The sequence below is a fragment of the Pristis pectinata genome, chromosome 2, assembly GCF_009764475.1.
Source record: "Pristis pectinata isolate sPriPec2 chromosome 2, sPriPec2.1.pri, whole genome shotgun sequence".
Taxonomy (NCBI): Eukaryota; Metazoa; Chordata; class Chondrichthyes; order Rhinopristiformes; family Pristidae; genus Pristis; species Pristis pectinata.
The window spans coordinates 44,600,340-44,612,355 of record NC_067406.1 but is presented as its reverse complement, the minus strand read 5'-3'; the positions used below and the strand labels follow the sequence as shown (position 1 = coordinate 44,612,355).

The following is a 12,016-nucleotide window of genomic DNA, read 5'->3' as shown; positions in this document are numbered from 1 at the left end:
AGATGCTGCCTGACCCGCTGAGTTCCTCCAGCGCTTTGTGTGTTGCTCCAGATTACAGCATATGCAGTCTCCTGTGTCTCATCTCTTCTGTGCCAGTTCACCATGGCCTTTAATCTTTAAACAATTATCTACTTCCTCTTTAAATATCCCCAGTGGTCTAGCTTGCACAAGAGATTCACCGCCCTCTGTGAGAAGAATCTCCTACCCAACCCGGTTACAAATGACCATCCCCTAATCTTGTAACTATGTCCCCTTGTTTGATGTTCTCCCACTAGTGGAAACATACCCTGTCCTATCACCTCAGGTTATTACATGTTTCAATAAGATTGCCCCATATTCTTCTAAACTCCAAATAATATAGATCTAATTTCTGTAGCTGGTAGTGCTCTCATCATATGATTTTCTTCTGGATTGTCTCCAATACCAGGATTTATTAATCCAGCATGCTTGGGACTTTGGTGATGCCAGACTAGCAGGTTTTTCTGTCTATTGGATGTCATTTCTATTTTAGATCCCAACTTTTAATTCACTTTATTTTAGATATTACACAGAATAATAAGATTTCCAATAAACCCGGTAAATTTAAAGTGAGCATGGGAAACAAAACCGTGGTAGGTTTAAAGGAAGCTAGGGGAAACAGAGCCAGCTGAGTTTCAAGGGAAGCATGGGAGCCAGGACTTTGATGAGTTTAAAGAGAACATAGAAACCTGGGCTGCAGTGAGTGAAAAGAAATGTGGGAACTTTGGTGGGGGTGGTGAGTGAATGAAAGGGAGCAAGGGAACCTTGGCCCTGGTGTGTGAAAGGTAGCATGGGATCCAGGGTCACTGTGTGCCAGGGAGATCATGTGAATCATTAGCCAGTGAACCTCATGCTGAACCATCAGGATTTCTGAATATTCGGATAGCTAATTGCTAGAGTTTAATTATATGACCTTTCTTAAAGGGACCAAAACTCTCTACAGTACTTCAGGTGTGGTCTCATCAGTATCCCGTAAACTAGTAACAATACTTCTAAGCTCCTACCCTTTTACAATTAAACCCAATATGTCATTTGCCTTCCTAACCACTTGCTTCACCTGCCTGCTAACTTTTTGTGATTTGTGCAGAAGAACACTACGATCCCTCTGTATTTCACTCATTTGCAGTCTTTCTCCTTTTAGATATTAGTCTGCCTTTAGATCCCTCTTTTTAAAGTGCATGACCTTGCACTTTCCCACATTAAACTCCATTTTCCAAGTTTACATCCACCCACTCATCTATATCCCATTGCAGAGTCCAAATATCTTCATCACGATATGCCTTCCCAGCTATTTTTGTGTCATTGGCAAACATGGATACCTTACAATCTGCTCCCTTTTCCAGGCCATTGATATAAATCACAAATAATTGAGGGCCATGAGATGGTCCTAGGAGCACTCCACTAGTTACATCCTTCCATCATCAATCCATGCCGACACACTTTCCCTAATATCTTGAACTCTTGTGCACCTGCATTTTATGTGGCAACTTGTTAAATGCCTTCTGAAAACCCAAATACACTATGTGTATAGGTTCCCCTCTATCCACTCTGCTCGTTATATCCTCGAAGAACTCAAGCATATTTGTCAAACATGATATACCTTATATAAAACCATGTGGCATAGTTTGGTTACATTATGTTTCTCTAAATGACTACTTATTTCTTCCTTGGATATAGACGCCAGCATCTTGCCAATAACATTTGTTTGGCTAACAGGCCTTCAGCTACCATCTCCCCTCTCCACTCTCAGTCCTGATGCAGGGTTTCGGCCTGAAATGTGGACAATTCCTTTACCTCTCACAGATGTTGCTTGACCCGCTGAGTTCCTCCAGCTGATTGTTTGCTGCAAGAGGTCATGGGCTGGCAGAGAAGTGACAGATGAAATATAATACAGGTAAGTATGAAGTAATACATTTTGAGGAAGAATGAGGAATGATGTATGGACATAATGGCATGGATTAGACTGGAAAGCTGTTGAGGTAAATCTGAAAGAGATGTATAAGATCATAATGGGGTTTTCATGGGGTGAAGAGACAAGCTGCTGGCATATTTGAGGGAACATTTTTTTACATGGCCACAAAAAGGGTGGAGGAAACTGTCTCCAGAAGGGAATTGGATAGGGAAAATTATTTATTGGATTACAGAGGAAGAACTGCAGAATGGGACTAGTTGGATGTCTGTAATGAGTTGGCATTAATTTGATGTATGGTGCCTTTGTGCCATCTACTGGTTTAACAGAAGAACTGAAAATCATTGAAAATATACATCATTTGGCCCACCATGTCCATGCTGGATTGTTGTTTAAAGGACTCATATTGTTACATTTAAGCATGATATTTTATCGATATTTAATTTCTAAACTGTAGATGTAGATAACTGAATTCTGCTTAATAAAATTATATCATACATGTGAACTTTTCTTGAAACTGTTGTAAAATATCAGAATGTTATTTTCTAAATAAAATAGTTTGACGAAAGAAATGAAAATCATAAAATCATAGAAAATTCATGATGGAAGGATTTCATATAGTCGCATTGTCTGTGTTGGTCAAAGAAAAACTTCCATCCTAATTCCTCTTTCCAGCATGGTTATAGTTCATCAGTTACCCATCCAAGTACTTTTTATGTGATGCAGGTTTCTGCCTCTCATCTTTCAGGCAGCAAATTCCAGACTCCTATTAACTTTGGGTGAACTGTATTTCCCTTATCCACCCTGTAATATTTCTACCAATTACTTTAAATCTATGCTGTCTGGTTTTTTACCCTTCTGCTTTGGGAAATTGGTATTTCCTATTTGCTTTACCTCGGCCCCTCAGCCTTCTCTGCACTAGAAAACCAACCCATTTTGCCTTTTCTCATAGCTAAAATTTTCTAGCCCAAGCAACATTTGCAAATCTCCACTGAACCCTCTCTACTGCAACCACGTCCTTCTTAATTATACAAAGCCCTCAATCTGCGGCTAATTTAGTGTTGTACATAGTTCTAGCAGAAGCTCCATGGTCTTGTATTTTATGCTTTTGGTAATGTAGTGAAGTACTGTGTCTGCCTTTTTAACCACCTTACAACCTGTCCTTGTACCCTTGAAAAGCAGTGGATACTCCAGGGCCCTCCAAACTTGTCATTATCCTCTTATCTTGTGTTCCATTACCTGTTGTACCTCTCCAAATGCATTATTTCATACAACTTTTGACTAAATTCCATTTGTCACCATTCTGCCCAATTATTCATTGTTATCCTCCTGCTGTCTAAAGCTTTCCATCTCCTCGCCAACCGAATAGCCAATTTTTGTATCATTTAAATCAAAATCATTAATATAATCTATGTAGGTCATACCAAATGCATCATGACTCCTTGCTACCTCAAAAAATTGTATCAAGTTGGTCAGACTAATCTTCTTAGAAATCCATGCTGACTTTCTGTAATATATACCTTTCAATTAAAGATTTATACTCACCTTCAGAATTGATTCCAATAATTTGCCAGCTAGCAAGGTTAAACTAAATGGCTTGTAATTACTTGGCTTATTCTTTCCTCTCTTTTTAAATTACAATATTAGGAGTCCTGTTGTATTCTGGCACCACACCTGTAGCCAGGCAGGACTGGAAAATATCTCCACAATTTCATCATTTCTCTGCTTGGGTTACTTTTCAATCTTGCTTGGTGATTTATTTACTTTCAATGATTCTTAACCACCTAATAAATCCTCCCTTCCTTTGTTTATGCCACCCAGTATTTCATAGTCATCCTTCTTAACTACAACATCAGTATCATCCTCCTCTTTAGTGAGCTGAAACATATTCATTAAGAAACTTACTCATGTCTTCCACTTCCCCATATAAGTAACCTTTTTGGTCCTTAATAAGCCCTACACTTTTAGTTATCCTCTTGTTCTTTAAGTGTAAAACATCTTTGGATTTTTAGTTTTATTTGCTACTACTTTTTCATGCTCTCTGTATTGTTTTTCTTTTAAGTTCACACTACATTTTCTGTCCTCCAAACTTTCTGCAGTATTGAGTTCACCGTGTCTGATCTAAGTGTCCCAGTTTTGCCCTTTCTTACTCCTCTATGCAGGGAGCAGGAGTTTTGTAGATCTTGCTTGACAGCTGTTGCAGAATTACACTATAGAGGCAACTATTATAGGATAGCATTCCTGACATTTTTGGTCTCTAAAGTAAGTGGTAGTGTAGCAGTTGGCATAATGCTATTACAGCGCCAGCGACCTGGATTCATTCTGGCTGCTGTCTGTAAGGAGTTTGGACGTTCTCCCCGTGTCTGCGTGGGTTTCCTCCGGGTGCTCTGGTTTCCTCCCACATTCCAAAGACGTATGGGTTAGGAAGTTGCGGGCATGCTATGTTGGCGCCAGAAGCATGGCAACACTTGCGGGCTGCCCCCAGAACACTCTACGCGAAAAGATGCATTTCACTGTGTGTTTTGATGTACATGTGACTAATAAAGAAATCTTAATTGAAAAAGAGAGATAGCTGTAATTCTTCAGTGACCCTATATCTGGTGGACTGATGTTCTCTTCTGTTCAGCAAGTTTGGGATGGGCACACCACTGTAGATTTGCCAACGTGTGTTGGGTAAGTCTTATCTATGGATCCCTCTGATCTGTGCTTGCAACAATTAGATTAGCAACTGCAGAGCAATTTAAATAATACATAATTTATTTTTGGTTGTTTCAATAGAAAAGCCATAAACTCTGATGGTCGGCACAATTTAAGGAGAATTTGAATACTCCACATTTAGTGCTTTTTGGGTATTCCAAGATCTATACTATTGATAGAAACTGGGAGCTTAATGCATTCATTTATTGCAAATATTTCTGACTGAACATAATCCTGCAGATGGGACACTCTGAAAGAGTGAAGGCATTTCTGAGTATTTGACTGAGAAACTTTAACCAACATATGTATAGGCCATCCAGGAAAAAAGGGGAAGTAATGAAGATAAACTCCAAGTTGGTAACCAATTTTTCACTTTCAAATGCTGATTGCATGCACACAGCATTTTCTATATTTAAGTCCTCATGGTTTTCTTTTTACCTTTATTTATGTCTGGAAACATTAATTGTCAAATTTCACAAAATTGCTTTTCTGTATGAAATAACCAGCTGGGATACATGTCATCATTTTCATATATTAAAATGGATAAAACTCCATGATTAAGTGTGATTTGTAGAATACACCCTGTGGTTAATTAAGTTTTAAAGTTGAGATAATGGACCACTTAGAGGCAGTGAGATTTAAATTGTAATGCAAGGCTCAACGTTCAGAAGAATGAAGCTCTGCTTTGATTTTATAGAACTACAAAATTATATGACAGAGAAAGGTCTATTGTACTCCATCTCCATTCATTTCAGACTGTAATACAAAATAAAGCACAAGCTTGGAAATTCCTGTTTGCGATGTAAGTGCTTAAAATACTCAAGTTTTATGAGTATTTCAACTGAAGCATTAAATATTGCAACAAAACAGGCCATTTGTTGCATTGAATTTATTCCAATACACATTAGTTGTGAATTTCAATTCCATTTATTAATCTTTTCTGTATTTTTTGATGCTCCAAAAAAAGATTATTTGACCCAGCATGCTCAGCCGTATGAGCAAAATTCAGATTTCCAACTCAGTCCATTTAAAATAACCAATAAAATTAATGAAATGAATGTACTAAGTGGTCAATTGCTACTATGTCCAGCAATTTCTAGGTGATGGTCTCACTTTCAAAAAAATGTGCATTCCCTTTCATTAGAGTTTGAAATTTTGGCTTCCAACTATTTTACAATATATTCATTGTGTTATGCATAGTTCATTTGGGAGCACATTCAATGCCAAATCAAACATTTACAAATTCTTTTTTAGACATTTACAAATTCTTGTGCACAAAATTCTTAGGTCATGTATCACTAAATACTAACGGAATACTATATTGTCAGAATTGTTGCCTTTTAACTGATTTTGTATTATTGTTTAAACGAAGAGCAGGGGAATTTGCTGCTGCATTTCCTATTATTTTACAGTGACTACAATTCTGAACTACTTCATTGGCTACAAAACTCATTACAACATTCTGTGACTATGAAGTGTGCAATATATCATTTGTGTATTTCATTATTTTCTGTACAGCTAGACATTTTGTGGGCATTGTTTGTCAGGAAATAATCACCATTTATGAATCAAAAGCTTTAATTCAGAATTGTTATCTGTACATCTTTGACTAGAACAAATTTTTATAGGAAGCCTTGCTGTCACAAATGAAATACAGATGCCTCAAATATCGTTATCTACATCTCTTTGTCTATTACACCTTTTGACTTAGTTTGTGAACTTTCATTCTTGGCTTCTTTTAGTATTTCTTCTACCTCATAGATCTTGAAATCTACATTTGTCACATGTAGAACTCTTGTGATTTGATCCAGTGAACAGCTCTTCTTCAGCAACTTGATCATTAATTCTTGATTGAGATGTCATATAAAGGAGTGAGCCACTACACAATTCGATTGGAAGAACTGTGTGCGCAAAAAGATTTGAATGATTTACTTTCTAGTAGTGTAGACAGCAGGAAAATTTGTCCAATCAAGCATTTAGAGCATATAATACAGAAGGATGGTTTTATGGATTAATGTGTCTAAAGGCAGTTCATTTCTCCAAGGTAAAGTTGGAGGCTTGCAGAGATGCTCAGATTTCCTGCACAACTGATTAGGAAAACTATTCTCTTTGTATTTCATTGCATCTGCAAAAGCTGAAGATAAAGGTGTGAAACCTTCTGCTGAGAACACACTCCATCTGACATGTATCAACCTACTAAGCACTTTCCGTAGGCATAGAGAAAATATTCCTCCTAGGATAATGGCAACCTGAGTAACATTTATTTGGGAGCATTGAGTTAACTACATATTGTGCAATTTGAGTCACATATATTCCAGACCAGGTAGGGATGGTAGATTCCTCCTTAGAAGGACATTAATAAACCAGTTGAGTTTTTGCAACAATCTGGAATCTTCATGGTCATTTTCAGATGCTAGGTCAAACATACCAATTTCACAACCTTGAAATTTTGGTTAATGGAAGGGGCACACTCATATTGCTGGCACACACATGCAAACTGTTATTTTTACTGCATTATGAATCCATAGTAGTGACATATTCATGAGAACTGATGGAATATTTTTTGTTATTCCTCGTGTTTCTGCACCTGCTATCCTGAAGGAACTTACACATACTGGAATTCGTTTTGGTAGCTGACTGCCATCTGGACTTCATTGGTTAATGTCAAGGTTTAAGAATAAATCAACAAAGATGAGAAAATCAGTTGCACAGTTATAATTAGGGCAAATAAGTTAGCTTCAAATTTCACAGCTTCCCTACCCTGAGTTACCAAATTGGTACTTTTTCAAACTCTTAATTTGCATTTGTAAATCTTTCAGATTTATCCTTTCATATCCATTTTGGAATAAGATTCACCCAGCCTCTCCATATTCCACCTCTGAAGGCCCTCCTTAAAATTCCTTTTTACAAGCTTTTATTTACCCAGCCTGTATCTCTTCTTTTTCCTCAACACCTATTTTTGTCTGACTATGTTCATCTGAAATGCCTTAGGGCTCTCTATATGTTAGGTGTGAGTTGTTGGATAAATATATTTTCCTGTGTCATGTTATTAATGATCAGCCATGTTGGGTCCTGCATATACGTGGATGGTTTTAACTTCAAATGCCCAATATCTAACTTACTTTCCAAATTCAGAGGTGAGAACAAGAGCAGCTCAAATCAATGGTATAGGATATAAGCAATATTAATTTATGGATATCATGATACTAATATAGAAGAGATCCATTTCAACTTTGAAAAAAATCAATGTCTATGAGATATTTATACTATATGAAGATTATGTAATTAACAATGTGTAATTAAAAAGAAACTGTTGCAATGTATATACAGGTAGTTCTGCTATATTGTGTGTTTCCATAATGCAAATTGGTTATAACACGATTGATAGATTTGGCATTCTTGTACGCAGCTGTACTTTTAAGATTTCTTCATATCATTATGGTTTCATTTACTTTGTTCAGTTTTCTTCATTTCCAGATACATCTTTCTGTTCTTCTCAGGGTATGTCACTTCACACAGCGCTAATTTATAGATGGTGTTGTGGTTACTAGTCATCAGGAGAAATATAATTGTGGAAAGGCAGAAGGGCCAAGTGCATGCAGGTAATCCAAACTAGAAAACAACACATAATAAAATAGTTAGACAACAACATAATTTCTGCTTCAAGAAACACTACTGATGAAAGTAAGCCTGGATTAATGTTTTGATAGAAGACATGGTTCTGGAGAGGATTTTATTGTTCCACAGAATGTAGTTTGTAGTCTTCAAAGTTTTTTGGTCATTTTTATATTAATATGCATATGCTGTTGATTTGCGTCAACAATGTAAAAGGTAATATAAGTATAGCTTAAAGAGTGGAACTGCAAAGTTAATATTTATACATTCCATTAAAGGCTGCAGGGGATTTGGAAATCCTTTTCAAATTGTGGTCTTATTCACTCCAGATATAGCTGCCTTTGAAATTGGATAGGTTGTAAATAGGAGTGCTAAGCTTGAGTTAGCTTGCATCAGCTCAAGCTGGTGCAGTTGGGACATGGTATTCAATCACAATTACTGTGAAAATGTCTATCCATATTTTGAGCATGCAATACTTCATTTCCCTTGGCATTCTGGAGTTCTCTGATTAGTGGCTCAGTACTGTGCACCTGACCTAGTCATGTGCTGATTTATGTCAGAGTTATAGCCCACTAAACCATAGCATACTGGAGGCATGTGTACTGCTGAAAATGCTGCAAAGGCGCAGCACAAAGGAGCAGCTGCCCTGCTTCACTGATCTTCATATCATAGAGTCATACAGCATGGAAACAGACCATTTGGCCTACCTTGTCCATGCCAACCAGAGGACACCCATCCATATTAATTCCATCTTCTAGCACTAGGCCTGTAGTCTTCTTTTGCCTGGGCGATTCAAGTGCTCATCTAGATGCTTTTTAAAAGCTGTCAGTGACACTGCTTCCACCATTCCCTCAGGGTACTCACTGCTCTCTGGATGAAATAGATTCCCCTCAGATCCCCTCAAAATTTATTGTGTCTTATCCTAACTCAATGTCCTCTAGTTTTATTTATCTCTGGTCTGGAGAAAAGCTTCCTGCAGTCTACCGTTTCTATACCTCTCATGATCTTATGTACCTCAATCATGTCCCCCCCTTAACCTCCTCCGCTCCAGGGAAAACAGACCTAACCTCTCAAGTCTCTTATATCCTGGTGAATCTCCTCTGCACACTCTCCACTGCTATCGCACCCTTTCTATACCTTGGTGACCAGAACTGCATACTGTACTCCTCTGAGGTCTGACCAATATTTTACAAAGTTGGATAATAACCTCCTGCTGTTGTCCTTAGTGTCGTGATTAATGAAGGCTAGTGCCCCATATGCCTTCTTAACCAATTATCAACCTGTGCTTCCACCTTTAGGGATCTATGTGGACAAGGTAGAGGAGCAGGAAGCAGCCAAAAGTGCCAGGAATCCTCCTGAGATCAGAGATGAACAGAAGGTGGTGGTAGACATCCACACAAAGATTCAATTTTTTTTAGTTGTCCTCATTCACTTTTCACTACCTTAACCACTCTAAGTCATACAGTTCAAAGTACACATCCCATACTCAGTGACAACAATTGAATAACGTTATGTAAGCCACTACAGAAATGCAAGTTGATTTTTTGGTTAACCAAAACATGTGGATTTAGTCAAATCACACTTACTCATAGGCTAAATCTTAAATGTAAATACATTAAAATTTTAATAATTGATGATGTTCACTTACCACAGACATTACATTCATGAGTGCTTCTCCTAAGTAAGCGCAGAAAATTGCTTTTGGTAAAGATTGAAAGATATTTAATTTAGTAAGTCTTAGAAATATTAATTAGTTTTTCTCATATAACTAAATTACAATACATGCTTGTCTAGTTTTTAGATTGAAATATTTTACAGCTTTTATTTGAGATTTGGGGTAGAGATAACTAAAGACATAGTGAAAGTGACTGAGTTTGAAAGTATGGAAGCAAAACATATATGCTCAAACCTGTGATGTAGGAACTTGGTTAGATAAGATGTGTGTGGGGGCAACTGGTGGAAAAGATGTCCTAAGTAATGCTGAGAGAAGCTTTTCAGGGATATGAAGGCAAAAATGGGGACTTTTAAATTGATTCACTAGGATAAATAGCCATCAGAGCTAGGCAGGGACAACTTTACAGGGAAGGAAGACTTTGTACATTGAGAGGCTTTTGGCTACAAGATTCTGAATGACCAAGGGTTTGTGAGGTATGTCCTCTGATTGACCAAAGATGAGAATATTAGAAAAATTAGTGCTCTTAGGAATGAATATGTATATGAATATTTCAATATTGGAGAGGTGCAGTACATAATATTTGGGAGTTTGAAGGAGGTAGCCCAGAAACAGATGTGGGGTAGAAACACCAGTCCTGTTTGAAGACAGTACCAAGATGTGCTTCCCGATCTCATTGAGATACAGGGCCATTGACAGTGTTGATGCTGGGTGACTGTTTACTCCTGCTGGGGTATACAGAATAAGGATGCATTGTTTTAGGATAAGAGGTTGATCATCTAAGACTGCAAAGAGAAGAAATTCCTTCAGGCAGAGAGTTGAATATATTCTGAAGGAAAGCAGAGTTGAGCTCAAGGGTCAACCATTATTTTACTGAATAGTGAAGCAGGCTGAAGGGACCATATGGGCTACTCCTGTTCCTGTTTCTTACACATCTTTACACCTGTCTATCACCATCTTTGACTATATGACTGTATTGTTTAATAGCCTGACTAAAATAAAACACTGGATGAATCATTACATCATAAATCAGCTTCAGCAAAACTGCAGGCCTCCTTTTTAGTTTCCACAAATGCCATCATGATGACACCTTTTGTACACTGGTGACTCACTCAGCCTGAGGTAAACACATTGGTGTGCAACAATATGTCCTTTAAGACTCTACTAGCAGTAGTCTGCCAATTGGAAAACAATCTATTTATTCCTCTGCTGCTTTATCTCCTGTAAAAAATCTTCCATCCATTGCTAATGTATTACCACAAACATGATGAGCCCTTTGTTTTTGCAACAATCTTTCATGTGGTTCAGATAGCACTTTATCAAATGCCTACTGAAAATCTACAACTTCAGTTTCCTCTATCTATCCTGCCAGTTAAATGCTTTGAAAAATTAAATTAGGTTTTTAATAACGCATTTCAGCATTTCCATGACTACAGATATCAAGCTAACTGGCCTGTTTTATCTCCCTTTCTTGAATAGCAATCTTCTTAAGCAGAGTTTCAGGGTCAAAGATAACTTGCTTCCACTCCAGTTCTGCGATGTGTGAGATGGCTGATAAGAATTGTGTGGGATCTGCAGACTTTGCTGCTAATGGTGTAGGAGGTGCTAGGTGTGGCAGGCGAGTGGTTGTTTGGGAAGTTCTTTGCTTTTCACATCATCTCCACTTGGCCTATGAATGCTTCTCTTGAAGAGACATATGATTCGCAGTACCTTCCTGGATGCTTTTCCTCTATTTTGAGTGGAAGCAGGTCAGGTATTTGTTATGAGGCAAGGAGAATGTTATTATTTTTACAAGGAGGCTTTGGGAACATCTTTGAAGTGTTTTCTCTGTTCTCCTGGAAATCTATTGCTTTGATGGAGACTGCCTATTTCTGGATTCTTGTGCCAAGTAAGCAAACAATGTAGCCTGCACGTCAAAGCCTTGATGCTGTGGATGGTTGCCTGGGAGAAGGCTCTGACGTTGCTTTGTTTATCCTCCCAGTGGGTTTGGAGGATTTTGCAGAAAAAATAATGATGGCACCTCTTCAGTGCCTGTCAAAGAAGAAAGGTGATGATCACTACTTCCCAGTAGACTATGAGTATAGTGCTGGGCTTGATCTGTGAAC

General features: G+C 37.8%; 1 protein-coding gene across 1 annotated transcript in view; it reads right to left on the bottom strand.

Moving 5' to 3' along the window:
- Window positions 1-5,590: 5,590 nt before the first annotated feature.
- The window catches only part of LOC127582122 (urea transporter 2-like), a 44,698-nt gene continuing 38,272 nt past the window's right edge, over window positions 5,591-12,016 (bottom strand). Inside the window, exons 8-10 of the mRNA XM_052037157.1 lie at window positions 9,888-9,937; window positions 8,077-8,236; window positions 5,591-6,525 (exon numbers count right to left, since the gene is read on the bottom strand). Of these exons, the coding sequence (XP_051893117.1) occupies window positions 6,380-6,525; window positions 8,077-8,236; window positions 9,888-9,937 (356 nt within the window). The 3' untranslated portion in view covers window positions 5,591-6,379. The remainder of the gene's footprint in view (window positions 6,526-8,076; window positions 8,237-9,887; window positions 9,938-12,016) is intronic.